Below are 15,008 nucleotides of genomic sequence, written 5' to 3'. Positions count from 1 at the left end.
CAATAATACTGGAGTGGTAGCCTATCCCTTCTCCAGTGGATCTGCCTAACCCAGGAATCGACCTGGGGTCTTCTGCACTGCAGACAGATTCTTTACCAACTGAGCTATCATTGGTTGGTTCTAAATAGGAACCAATGACAGCTCAGTTGGAAAGACTAGAGATCTCTTCAAGAAAATTAGAGATACCAAGGGAACATTTCATGCAAAGATGGGCTCAATAAAGGACAGAAATGGCATGGACCTAACAGCAGCAGAAGATATTAAGAAGGGGTGGCAAGAATATACAGAAGTGTACAAAAAGATCTTCACGACCCAGATAATCACGATGGTATCATCACTCACACTCACCTAGAGCCAGACATCCTGGAATGTGAAGTCAAGTGGGCCTTAGGAAGCATCACTACGAACAAAGCTAGTGGAGGTGATGGAATTGCAGTTGAGCTATTTAAAATGCTTCAAGATGATGCTGTGAAAGTGCTGCACTCAATATGCCAGCAAATTTGGAAAACTCAGCAGTGGCTACAGGACTGGAAAAAGTCAGTTTTCATTCCAATCCCAAAGAAAGGCAATGCTAAAGAATGCTCAAACTGCTGCACAATTGCACTCATCTCACACGCTAGAAAAGTAATGCTCAAAATTCTCCAAGCCAGCCTTCAGCAATATGTGAACCATGAACTTCCACGTTCACGCTGGTTTTGGAAAAGGCAGAGGAACCAGAGATCAAATTGCCAATATCTGCTGGATCATCGAAAAAGCAAGAGAGTTCCAGAAAAATATCTATTTCTGCTTTATTGACTATGTCGAAGCCTTTGACTGTGTGGATCACAATAAACTGTGTAAAATTCTGAAGGAGATGTTTGGAATACCAGACCACCTGACCTGCCTTTTGAGAAATCTGTATGCAGGTCAGAAAGCAACAGTTAGAACTGGACATGAAACAACAGACTGGTTCTAAATAGGAAAAGGAGTACGTCAAGGCTGTATATTGTCACCCTGCTTATTTAACTTCTATGCAGAGTACATCATGAGAAATGCTGGGCTGGAAGAAGCACAAGCTGCAATCAAGATTGCTGGGAGAAATCTCAATAACCTCAGATATGCAGATGACACCACCCTTATGGCAGAAAGTGAAGAGGAACTAAAAAGCCTCTTGATGAAAGTGAAAGAGGAGAGTGAAAAAGTTAGCTTAAAGCTCAACATTCATAAAACTAAGATCATGGCATCTGGTCCCATCACTTCATGGCAAATAGATGGGAAACAGTGGAAACAGTGTCAGACTTTATTTTTGGGGGCTCCAAAATCACTGCAGATGGTGACTGCAGCCATGAAATTAAGAGACGCTTACTCCTTGGAAGGAAGTTATGACCAACCTAGACAGCGTATTCAAAAGCAGAGACGTTACTTTGTCAACAAAGGTCCGTCTAGTCAAGGCTATGGTTTTTCCAGTAATCATGTATGGATGTGAGAGTTGGACTATAAAGAAAGCTGAACGCTGAAAAATTGATGCTTTTGAACTGTCGTGTTGGAGAAATCCCTTGAGAGTCCCTTGGACTGCAAGGAGATCCAACCAGACCATCCTAAAGGAGATCAGTCCTGGGTGTTCATTGGAAGGACTGATGCTGAAGCTGAAACTCCAATACTTTGGCCACCTGATGCGAAGAGCTGACTCACTGGAAAAGACCCTGATGCTGGGAAAGATTGAGGGCAGGAGGAGAAGGGGACAACGGAGGATGAGATGGTTAGATGACATCACCGACACAATGGACATAGGTTTGGGTGGACTACAGGAGTTGGTGATGGACAGGGAGGCCTGGTGTGCTGTGGTTCATGGGGTCCCAAAGAGTCGGACGCTACTGAGTGACTGAACTGAACTAAACTGAACTAGGAAGTGTTTAGAAGAATCTTTTCAGCTATCATTGTATCAAATACTAGCAGGTCATGAGTTATTAAACAGAAATGAATTAATACTGATTATGACTTTTTCCACTTGGATTTGCATGTCACTTTCAACATCAACCTCTGAAGCTTAAAATTACCTGATGTGTTTGTTTGTATCCTTAACACCACTCAGTTTGTTTCCAGATGTATTAAAGCTACTATTCAGCCTGATGAAGGTAAAATGAGTGCATTTAAAGTCAACAGAATTGACAGCATAATTAACAGACTTTTTCAAGGGGACCTTGCACATGCTTTTAAAGCTATAATTATTCATTTGGTGTTACAAGTATAGTTTTGTTTCCTTTTGTTTCTTGATGGCAGAATATTAGAAGTATCGGAATCCTGCATTTTCACAGCTCTTCTTTCATACATCTGTATTAGCATAATGACATTTACCATATGGACTTTTGTTATTTTTTTCCCCTCTTTTAAATTTGATTTTAAATTTTTATTAAAGTTATGCATGGACAGAGTTTAAAGAGCAAGTAGTTTTGCATAGTTTAATTGGAAAAAAAGTTTCCTCCTTGCTATCTACTGTTTCCTACAATCAACTTTCCATATGTTTTTGAAGTTAATCCCTGTTTTTCTAAATGATATGCTTAATGTGCCATGTCTTTATTTTTCCTGATTTCATTCTCTCTCTCTCTCTTTTTATTATCAACTTAAGGTAGACATCTAGTAATTTTCAGTCCTCTCTTCTAATATTTATATTTTAGGGTATAAATTTTTCTCTAATGACTGTTTTAGTTGCATAAAACAGATTTTGCTATTTATTGCTGTCTTTATCTTTGTTTTGAAACTTTTTGTCCATTATGGTTTTTTTCCTTTGATGCATTGGTAATGTTTGAGTTGCCTCCTTAATCTGCAATTTTTTTCATCTTTTTATTGAATTCTAGCATATTGTAGTACAGTGAGAGTACATCTCTATATGATTATAATCTTTTGAAATTTTTGAGGTTTACCATATGAGTTTGAATGAGGTCAACTTTTGTTACTACTTCTCATGTCTTTGAAAAACATTCTGCTCCCATTAGGCCCAACTGTATATTTGCCTATACAAGGACAAGATTGTTAATTGTATTTAGAAGTTCTTTTCTGTCCTTATAAATTTTTATTCCTGTGTTATCAATTATTAAGAAAAGTGTGTTAAAGATTTCTCACTATGATTGTGAATTTGTTTCTGTCTTTTTGCATGTCAGTTTTTGTTGCATATTTTTGGAAGCTTATTATTTATAATAAGTGTATAAGTGTAAATTGATTTCTTTTCCTTTCGAGTTGAACCTTTTAGTGAAGATAGTTTTTATCTCTAAGACTTGAAGACAAAAGTTTTTTTTTAAAATATTGATATAGTTACATAAATTTTAGTTACTTGCCTAGTATCTTTTAAAATCTTTTCACAACTTTTTGGTATCCTTAGCTGTTTATCTGTTAAACAGCATGTATTAATACTCGGATTTTGAAACTAAACCCTGAGTCTTTGGTATTTAACTGGAGCATGTAGATTACTTATAATTATTCATATATTTGAATTAATAGATCTTATTTTGTATTTTCGTTTGTTTCATCTCTTTATCTTTTCTTGCTTTCATTTGGATTATTTTTTCCCTCATTTATCTTTTTTCACCTGTGTTTGAAAACTTTGAAGTCTTGTTATTTTTGTTATATTAAACTTTCTTGAGGTATAATTTATGTACAAAACTTGTATTCATTTAAAGTGTAAATTTGATATATATGCAGAAATTCTAGTTAATCTTGATAAAATGGTAAATGTGTTTTTACTAAATTCTGAAGTTAACTAGGGTATTTCTTCTTTCTCTTTATTATAAAAGAAAACTTTGTTGTTGTTGTTTAGTCACTTCATCATGTCCAACTCTTTTATGACCCCTTGGACTTTATGTAGCCCACCAGACTCTGTCCATGGGATTTCCCAGGCAAGAATACTGGAGTGGATAGCCATTCCCTTCTCCAGGGTATCTCCCGACCCATGCATCAAACCTGTGTCTCCTGCATTACAGGGAAATTCTTTGCTGTTGAGCCACCAGGGAAATTCAAAAGCAGATTTTGTTGCCATTCAGTCACTCAGTCACTCCGACTCTTTGTGACCCTATGGACTGCAGCACGCCAAGGCTTCCCTGTCCTTCACCATGTCCTGGAGTTTGCTCAAACTCATGGCCACTGAGTTGGAGATACCACCCAACTATCTTGTCCTCTGTTGTCCCCTTCTCCTGCCTTCAGTCTTTCCCAGCATCAGGGTCTTTTCCAGTGAGTCAGCTCTTCGTATCAAGTGGCCAAAGTATTGGAACTTCAACTTGAGCATCCTTCCTTCCAATGAACATTCAGGACTGATTTCCTTTAGGATTGACTGGTTGGATCTCCTTGCAGTCCAATGGACTCTCAAGAGTCTTCTCCAACACCACAGTTCAAAAGCATCAATTTCTTTTTGCTCATTTTTTTTGTAATTTTGTTTGTGGAAATTCCAGAAGTTTTTGTTGTTATTGGTTTTGACAGGCACTGTAATAGATTAAATTCCTCATTGAGGATTTTTGTACCCCCCAGGTAATGTGAATCAGGTTACAGATTCATGTGATTTGATGGCAGACCTTTGGTATCATTTTGTGAGTAGTACTTCAACCTCTTAGTGCTAAGGTTTGAGACTGTTGTCTTTCCTTGCTGTTATTTGGTTTGTGGTGGGGTATTTCTAGGGCCTCTATATTGAAGATTTAGTTTTCTGGGGTTCCATCTTCATGGGAGGAAGGGTCTTCTGTTGGACTCCCTACATTATGCAAGCTCTGGGTTACTGTCCTGTTCTTTATATTTTTTGAGATAGGAAAAACCTAAACCCCAGGTCACCTGTTTTTGCAAATTGTTTTCCAAGTGAAAACCTGCTTCAGTTTGGGATAAACTTTGGGGTCCTGTCTTTTTCCTTGTTTTCTTATTTACTTGTTGTTATACATAGTATCTTTTAGTATCTCTCTTTCTTTTTTTTTTTGGCCATGCCATATGGCTTGTGGTTATCTTGGTTGCCTGACCAGAGATTGAACCCAGGACATGGCAGTGCAAGTACTGAATCCCAACTACTAGACCACCAGGGAACTTCCAATATACCTTAATATCTTATCCAACAATTGTGTATGTTTCTGTTGGGTAGATACCTAGCCCACCAGGTTTCCTACAACAGATATTTTTTAATGCAGATGTCTTCTCTTCAACCCTTTAATGCAGAGAGACTTAGGCATTACTTCCTTTGTACCTCCTTGTCTCCTGGGATTAGATAAGAGTACAGAGATCGAAAGTGAATTATGTTTGATTCAGTTTTTTGTTTTTTTTTATACAGTGGACATTCAAAGAGTGACTCACAGAGGATACGATTCTTAATTTTGACTACATAATGTGTGTGTAGAAGTTAAACACAATTAAAGGATGAATTGCAAATCCAGAAAAATTGTAAAAATGGATTAAGGGATGTGTATTTGTGTATGTGTGTGTGTGTGTAAATAAATGTGAGAATTTATACTATAAAACAAGAAAAACCCTATATTCTAGCAACAAATATATTACCTGTGAATAATTAAACTGATTAATAGATGTGTGGAAAATTGTTTGCTTTTCCAGCAGTCAGAGAAATTAAAATGGTAGTAAGATGATATTTTTTATCTACCACTTTAGAAAAAGCTTTTAAAAACTGTAGTATCTAATGTTGTCAAAGAATAGAGAAATTGAATTAGATACTCTCATATAAAGTTACTGGGAATAGTATTAATATAAGTATTTTTGGAAAGCATTTGGACAACTTGTGTTAAACATTAAAATTGATTAGTATCTGACCCTGTAATTTTATTTCAGTGCTTAGGAAATGATCCTAAACAAAAAATTGTATGCAAAAGGATGTTCATTGCAGAGTTCTTTATAATAGCAAAATTTTGTAAATGGCTTAAATTCTTCCCTAATTTGTAAAGGATTTAATGCCAAACAATAGAATAAAGGTTAGCTCAATTGAGGTATTTTCTTTGATAAAGTGTTATATGGATCAAAATAATGTCTAAAAGTATAGAAAGAGAAAAGACTACTTGATCTGTCAGTAGTATACTTTTTTTAACTTGTCTTCCAGGACACTTTTCTTTCCTGGTTTTTTATCTTTCCAGTCCAGTTTTTCCTTCTCCATATCCTGTTGTTTCATTTTCATTTCTTCAACCTCTTTAAGATTGTAGTATCCCAAGGTACAGTTTTTGTCCTCTTCTCTGTTTCTTTCCACTGATAATTTCCAGTCTCATGGCTTAGAGTAGTATCTGTATGTAAATGACTCTCAAGTTTACATCTTCTGTATACAGCTTTCTTCTGAGTTTGAAGCATACATCCATTTGCCTGCTTTACGTCCTTGTCTGTATGTGAATAGCTCACACTTAACATATCAGAGCTAACTCCTGATGCTTTTCAGTTGTTCAGGCAAATACTTGGCACCATCTATGACCTCTATTTGTACCTTCTGCCCTGTATCTGGTCAGTTTTAGGATATCCTGTCTCTGGCTCACAGTGCATTTAAAATACAACCACTTCTTACCAGCTTCTGTAGGTAACTGCAGAAGATTCTTCCTTAAAAACGTTTTTTGTTTACTTATTTTTATTTGACAGTGTTGGGTCTCAGTTGAGGCACACAGGATCTTCACTGTGGCGTGGGCTTCTGTCTGGTTGCGGCTCACAGGCTTAGTAGTTGCATTGTGCAGGCTTAGTTGCCCCTTGGCATGTGGGATCTTAGTTACCCAGCCAAGGATAAAACCCATGTCCCCTGCATTGGAAGGGGGATTCTTAACCACTGGACCATCAGGGAAGTCCCTGCAGAAGACTCTTAATTGGTCTTCCTACTTCTATACCCACCCCACTCTGGTGCCCTACTCCTCCCCAGAAAGACAGAACCAAATAAAACAAAAAAATTATTTAGCCTCAAATGTTTAAATGCTGTGGTTAAGAAACACTGTACTACTGTTTTTGGTTTTTGTCTGCTCCTCCCTCCCCAAATAAGTCACGTCATGGCACTCTTCTCCTCAAAACCTTCCAGTGGCTCCCAGTCTCTTTCAGGGTAAAAACCAAAATTCTTAAAATAGCTTGCACGGCCCTGCAGTATCTGGCCGTCTTCACCTCTTGGAATTCATCTTGGTCCTTCAGTTCTGGCCATCTTAACCTCCTTGCTGTTCTCTGACCACACCAGGCCTTCTCCCACTCAGGGGCCTGGGTACCAGCAACCTTCACTGTCTTTGCTTGTATCTGCTCAGTGAGGCCTCCCTAACCAATGGCATTGATACTGCCACCTACCTCTCCCCCTCCAGCACTCCTGATTCCTATTACCCCTTTCCTCCTTTACCCCTTTCTAACATTCCATAAAATATATTTTTATAATGTTTATTAATTTTTGTTTTGACAGTCCTCTCCCCTTCTTCTCTAGAAAAATATAAGCTACAAAGGGGAAGAGTTTTTTTTTTTTCTTTTAAACTGATGCATCTTAAGTGCCTGAAACAGTGCTTGGCACAAAACGAACACTCTAAATATCTGTTCAATCAATGAATAACAATTTAGCTGTTGTATTTCCTTTAATAGATTTTGGATGATATTAATGTCTTTATGCTCTCCTAAAACTTCCTGTATTTGTTATTTACAGGACCTAATAGTAAAATAAGTGTAATGAATTTTGTGCTGGTTAAACATTTTATCTTCTGTTAGCAAATTTAAAATGTACCTGTTGTATCCATCTTTAAAATTTTCACTTGTTAGGTTTCTGAATCAGCATATAAAATATGATGTTAGTTTTGTATGTGTTTTAATATGTGTTAATATTTACACATAAAAGCTTAAACATTTTTTTTTTTTTTTATTTTCAAAGGGCTATGAGTTAATCTCCAAAGAACCAAAGCCTTTTGTATTTGAGGGAAAAGTTCGTGGTCCTATTGTTGTTCCCACAGCAGGAGAGGAAGCATCTGGGAATTCAGGCAATTTAAGAAAAGGAATGGTAATGAAGACGACTGTGTCTCCTAAAGGAGATGAAGGTAATAAGAAACCTGCCTCTGTGGATCTGGCAAAAGAAGACATTAAAGATAATGACAGAACATTACAACAGCAGCTCGGTGATCAAAATAGAACTATTTCATCAGGCCACGGCTTAAACAATGATATAGTGAAGGCCTTGGACCGAATTACGTTGCAGAATATTCCATCTCAAACAGCCCCAGGTTTTACTGCAGGAATGAAGGACTCTAGTCTCCCTGTCACTGTCCTTACATGCACTAAAGCATGTTCACATGTGGCTGCTTGTGGAAATGTTCTGTTTGAGGGAAGAACGGTTCAGCTAGGCAAGCTATGCTGTACTGGAGTTGAAACTGAAGATGATGAAGACACGGAGTCTACTTCATCAGTGGAACAAGCATCAGTTGAAGTCCCTGATGTACCAACACTCCATGACTCTGATCTTTATATTGAGATTGTAAAAAGTACAAAGTCTGTCCCAGAATATTCAGAAGTGGCTTATCCTGATTATTTTGGTCACATTCCTCCTCCATTCAAAGAGCCTATTTTGGAAAGGCCTTATGGTGTACAAAGGTGAGTTGCAGATTTCCTTTTCTTCTTAAACAAGACCATTGTCAACATATGGGGCATATGGGAAAAAAACAAACAACTGCTTTGGGTTTTTAGGAAGAAAATTACTCTGAATTAAAGTTTGTATTGGCAGAGCTCCTTGCCTGCCTGCTTATATCCCTCAGAAGCATCCTATATTAATAAATCTTCTTGACTATCATGAAAAAAAAATAAAGTTAGTGTCATTTTTTATCCAGCTTTTGGACATATTGCATTGTTCTGAAATTGTCCATGTAGGTTTATTTTCTAAGTTCATTACTTATTCAAATGAAGCCAGCACAATAAACCTGGTCATTGGACAGTTTAGAAAGTTTCTATTTAGAATGAATCTGAAAATATAAAAGATTATTTAGTAATCTTTGAATAAATATTGTATTAGTGATATATATTAATTTAGTAATTTGATTATTATTTGAACTTGATTTAGATATAGAATCTAAAAATAGCAACATACACATCATCATTTTGTTGTAAAATTTGGATTTAAAAATGTACAGTATAATAATTTAAGATTCATAGAACTGAACTTGTTAAATATTACCAATTAATTTTATTGGGTTGGCCACAAAGTTCGTTTGGATTTTTCATTTTGGTTTTTTGAAGAACCCTAATGAACTTTGTGACCAACCCAATGGAAATTATGGTTAGTATTAACTGTTGCCAACTAATGAATATTGGGCATAAAAATATATTTTTGTTACCACTTGAGTATTTTCAGTGGTTATGATTAAGGGTTTGTGATGATGGCTTATCAATACCTAGAGAGCGTTTATATGTTCTTGTTAAGAGTATGGTATGTATTGATGAAGTAGGACATTGCTGTGGGTATTTGATTCTGAGACTGTGAGCTTCTGGGGCAATAACTATTTTATTGATTTTTAAATTTAGCATATAATTAATCATTTTTACTTGTCAACTTAGTATATGTTTAATGTTACCAATTGAGTCCTTGATCCACAGGTATGGAATCATATACAATGCAGCATTAGAACAAGGGACTGAGTTTGTTGGGAAATGTGTGTGTGTGTGTGTGTGTGTGTGTGTGTGTGTGTATTGGTGAGGAGGGGGTGCTGTGCCTTGGCGTCCACTGGTTGTATCACAAACTGTACCATCCAGAGGCAGTTGGCCTCTTGGAGTGCTGAAAACAGCCTTGAAAAGCCACAGATGAAGCTCCACCTCAGAGGAAATACTCTGCAAGGATGGGCTGCCATCTTTCAGGATGCAGTATAGGCACTAAATTAGAAATTTCCACTTGATTCTCTATCCCCAGGCTGCATGGTCTGGGAAGCAGGAGGTGGAAACAGGTAGTTCTACTTACTGTAGCTCCCAGTGTTCCACTGGGGTACTTCATCTAGCTGTGTGTATCTCTGCACCTCTGAGCTCTGCATGGTTAGTCGTCCCAGTCCTGTAGTGGGTACAGTCTTTCCATAGAGGACATAGCAAGGGTACAGTTTTGCTGCAAACTGTGGTTGCAATGGTTTACTTTAGACTCTTGTGTCACGGCCCACCAGGCAGGACCCAGATGAGCTAAAAGAGGTAAAATTGCTTCTGCACAGTGGCAGCAGGTTGACTATGGGTGGCACTCGAGTGATCCACTAATTCTGACATGAATGGGCATGTCACAACTACCCTGGGATGATGAAGATATGATTGCTAGAGGCTTAGACACCTAAGGATTTCCCTGGTGGCTCAGATGGTAAAGAATCTGCCTGCAATGTGGAAGACCCAGGTTTGATCCCTGGGTTGGGAAGATCCCCTGGAGAAGGGAATGGCAACCCACTCCAGTATTCTTGCCTGGAGAATCCCATGGACAGAGGAGCCTGGTGGGTTACAGTCCATGGGGTTGCAAAGAGATGGACATGACTGAGCAACTAACACTTTCAGGGACCTAAAGAGTGTTTGGGTCACTTAATCACACCAGCTACCAAGACCTGCAGAAGGGATAGGTGAGAGGGAGGGGAATTTTGATAGATACTGGAGGATGGAGATGAGTTGCAGCCCTGAGAATAATTACAGTAATGGGGACCATGTTTGTCCTGCTCATATTTTTCTTCTAAGTGTCTCCTTAGGAGAGGCCCACAGGAACTGTGGAGCAGCTACTTTCCAACATGAGTGTAGAAGTGGATCCTTGCACCACAAGGGTGGGCTGTGGCAGCCACGGCAATGAGTTTCTCATCGCTCCCTTCTTGAGAGAACCTGCCATGGAGCTTGTAGTTGCCCACAGCCTTTAGCCACTGTATTTTAGGATCTCCTTCAGCGTTATTGCTGAGGCCTTGTCCTCTCTGCATTGCTTCAGTTATTGTCTGACATTGATGGGGTTGCTAGAGCGAAGCCATTCCTGACCAGTTCAGGGATCTGCTCATTGGCAGTCTTTGCTCTGTGGTGTCCTGTTGGCGTGGTTGAGACTTTTGCAGAGCTACATTGCAGTTTGAGGCTCTCCTACTCAATATTCTCTTTCTTCCTAGGGATCAAATCTGCTTTTTGGACAGACCCAAAGGCCCTTCTCACCTGTTGCTGCTCCCTTTCCTCTTTGTTTTTCACATGTGTTTCCCCTAATAGGTGTGTTGCACAGTTGGCTGCAAGAGATTGTACTTGTGTTTGCTGCTGCTGCTGCTGCTAAGTCGCTTCAGTCGTGTCTGACTCTGTGTGACCCCATAGACGGCAGCCCACCAGGCTCCCCCGTTCCTGGGATTCTCCAGGCAAGAACACTGAAGTGGGTTGCCATTTCCTTCTCCAATGCATGAAAGTGAAAAGTGAAAGTGAAGTCGCTCAGTCGTGTCCGTCTCTCAGCAACCCCATGGACTGCAGCCCACGAGGCTCCTCTGCCCGTGGGATTTTCCAGGCAAGAGTACTTGTGTCTGGCATTTGCTTTTTGAAGGACTTGAACTGACATGTCAGGCAAAAGTCAGAATCAGTCAGCAACTAGGTTTTTCCTCCTTTTCAGCATCACCTCTTAGACTCTATCTTTCAAAAGTCAAAGATGTCCTCTTGACTACAGAAGACACTTCCTGAACTTTGTGTTCTTTAAACCCTGAGAGCAAATTTCCTCATTAAATTGCCTCAGTCTGAAAGTTCTAATTTTCCTTATTAGCCTGTAATGTCTGAGGTAAGATTAGAAGGAAGGGAAGATTGTGGAAATGGGCTATAACTATTTTGTTAGTCTGATTCTCAGCCTTAATTTTAACTACCAAGGAGCCTTCTTATTTTCCCTCATGGAATTTATGTTTCAAAAGCTTTACTCACACTCTTATTTAGGTGTTCTACACATTTGTGCTAATAAAAGAGATAAATTCCTGTCAAGCAGAGCCTCTAATTAACATTAGATCATTTTTTCAGTTGATTCATTTCTTGAGATTGATAAGTGAAGAAACTCACTCTAATGAAGTACAACTGTATTGCAAATGTGTTATCTATATGATGACCACAAATAGCTATTATACCTATTCTGTGGGTCCTCAAATGTCTGCAGATGGGGAGCTAAACCTTCAGCCCTGGTGACCTCTATTCTTTCTGAGCAGCTCTTCCTAGTGTTGGACTTTGTCATTGCATGACTGGGTCTTCCAGAGAGTGTTACTCCACCCGTAGACCCACACTCTATTTGCTGTCTCCCCAGGACTGTGCCTTTCCTGGTGGAGGAAGAGTTGATACAGAATTGAATTACTGTTGCTCTTCTCAGCTCTCCCCTCTCTCTTCTTATTTATGATTAATACTTTTTACCTCATTCTTGAAACACAGACCTTGCAAATTGCTCTACGTATGTAATCTACAGATTAGAGTTCAACATCTTGGCTACATTAGGCCACCTGCAGACTTTTTCCTGAAGTAGTTGTCTTTTTTTATTGCCGTACCACAGAATTTGTATATTATTCAAACCAAAGCTTTATAGTATAATTTTGATACTAAACAGCCTGATAGAAGAGCAAAAGGTCCCTGGGAGTTGGGATGTGTCTTAAAGGTGGGTGTGTTGGTACAAGTTAAAGTGCAAAGGAGATGGAGCTCCAGGAAATGAAAACATAGAAAACCCAATAATTTACAGCCTGTTTACCTGCAGTCACTCCAAAAGATTTTCAATGAGATAAATATAACTTAGCCTTGGAGGATTAAGTGATGTGTGTCTCCTGCAAGTTTCAAAGATTTCTTACTCCACTGATTTTTGAGACCTTGATAAAAATAACTTTTGCATGATTTGTTGCAGCAGAATCATCAGAAATTACAATGTAATTTAAAACTTTTGACTGCTAGTCTCTTTTGCTGCATCCTTATATATTTTGTGTGACAGTGAGTATTGCAGAGGACACCTTTTATCATATTTGTCAAAATTTTCATTTTCATATCATTTGTGAAAATTTCTGTGGGTGTCAGATGTTTGATATGAGGCAGGAATATAACCTTATAACTCTTTCAATCATACAAAACATTATGATTCTGTATATTTAGATGTGTAAGACTCCCCCCAATAATGTTAATTGCTTTAGAAAATCACTACAGATGGTGATTGCAGCCATGAAATTAAAAGATGCTTACTCCTTGGAAGGAAAGTTATGACCAACCTAGATGGCATATTCAAAAGCAGAGACATTACTTTGCCAGCAAAGGTCTGTCTAGTCAAGGCTATGGTTTTTCCTGTGGTCATGTATGGATTTGAGAGTTGGACCGTGAAGAAGGCTGAGCGCCGAAGAATTGATGCTTTTGAAGTGTGGTGTTGGAGAAGACTGTTGAGAGTCCCTTGGACTGCAAGGAGATCCAACCGGTCCATTCTGAAGGAGATCAGCCCTGAGATTTCTTTGGAGGGAATGATGCTGAAGCTAAAACTCCAGTACTTTGGCCACCTCATGTGAAGAATTGACTCACTGGAAAAGACCCTGATGCTGGGAGGGATTGGGGGCAGGAGGAGAAGGGGACGACAGAGGATGAGATGGCTGGATGGCATCACTGACTCGATGGACTTGAGTCTGAGTGAACTCCGGGAGTTGGTGATGGACAGGGAGGCCTGGCGTGCTGCGATTCATGGGGTTGCAAAGAGTCGGACATGACTGAGTGACTGAACTGAACTGAACTGAATATAGGAGAAGGCAATGGCAGCCCACTCCAGTACTCTTGCCCGGAAAATCCCATGGACGGAGGAGCCTGGTAGGCTGCAGTCCATGGGGTCGCTACGAGTTGGACATGACTGAGCGACTTCCCTTTCACGTTTCACTTTCATGCATTGGAGAAGGAAATGGCAACCCACTCTAGTGTTCTTGCCTGGAGAATCCCAGGGATGGGGGAGCCTGGTGGGAGGCATTCTATATGGTCGCACATAGTCGTATACGACTGACGCGACTTAGCAGCAGCAGCAGCATAATTAATATAAAATATGTACTTAAAATGCTTATGAATTACATAAGGAAACAGTACTCAGATATTTGAAGATTGTTACTTTTTTCCCTCTTTATTTTATATACTCTGCCTACAAAAATTTGTCAACTATTATATGAAATTTGTGGTGGGTAATGTCCAAAAACACATCAATCAGAGACCAGTCAGATAAGTTATGGTATATCCATTCTGTGGATACTTTGCAGTGATTAAAAAACAAACAAACAAAAAAACAGTGTACTAATGAAAAGAGGTATAAGATGTATTATGACATAAAATAATCAAGGTGCTTATGGAAGGAAAGTAGTAATTAACAGAATGAATGAGGGATGTGGGGTGTGTTGAAAGGAAGAATCTTCGTTTTAGACTTTTATGTAGTATTTGATTTTTGTACCACAAGGTACATGGTACATGGTACAAAAATCAAATACTACATAAAAGTCTAAAACGAAGATTCTTCCTTTCAACACACCCCACATCCCTCATTCATTCTGTTAATTACTACTTTCGGAGAAGGCAATGGCACCTCACTCCAGCACTGTTGCCTGGAAAATCCCATGGACGCAGGACCCTGGTGGGCCACAGTCCATGGGGTCGCTAAGAGTCAGACATGACTGAGTGACTTCCTCTCACTTTTCACTTTCATGCATTGGAGAAGGAAATGGAAACCCACTCCAATATTCTTGCCTGGAGAATCCCAGGGATGGGGGAGCCTGGTGGGCTGCCGTCCATGGGGTCACACACAGTCGGACACGACTGAAGCGACTTAGTAGTAAGTAGTAGTAGTAGTAGTGTTCAGAAATTTAAAATTAAAAGTAGGTGAAGGAATTGTGGCAAAAGCAGAATACGGAAAGCAGAACCTTGGATTTAGTCTTATCATGTTTAGAATGGTTCAAGTATTTCTGGAATGGAGATGACAGTAGAGAAGTATAATTGTAGTGTCAGTAGCAGATAACTTTTATATTGATTTTTTTTTTATGGTCCAGATACCAAAGTAAGTAAAAAACACTTTGTTATGCAGTGTGTATATGCTTATTAAAGTATGTCATTTAACAGTGTAGCAGCTATATGAGGAAATAGCGATTATTTCT

The 15,008-nt window shown here is 38.9% G+C and overlaps 1 protein-coding gene across 4 annotated transcripts in view; it reads left to right on the top strand.

Moving 5' to 3' along the window:
* Positions 1-15,008, top strand: part of AGTPBP1 (ATP/GTP binding carboxypeptidase 1) — a 202,452-nt gene that overhangs the window by 109,443 nt on the left and 78,001 nt on the right. For all 4 annotated transcript variants that reach the window (XM_055578958.1, XM_055578956.1, XM_055578957.1 and 1 more), the window contains one exon: positions 7,811-8,523. In XM_055578958.1, coding sequence (XP_055434933.1) covers positions 7,811-8,523 — 713 coding nt within the window. The remainder of the gene's footprint in view (positions 1-7,810; positions 8,524-15,008) is intronic.

Source organism: Bubalus kerabau, chromosome 4 (assembly GCF_029407905.1).
Source record: "Bubalus kerabau isolate K-KA32 ecotype Philippines breed swamp buffalo chromosome 4, PCC_UOA_SB_1v2, whole genome shotgun sequence".
In the NCBI taxonomy this organism is placed as follows: Eukaryota; Metazoa; Chordata; class Mammalia; order Artiodactyla; family Bovidae; genus Bubalus; species Bubalus kerabau.
Note: the sequence above shows the minus strand (reverse complement) of the source record. Positions and strands in the feature narration are given on the sequence as shown.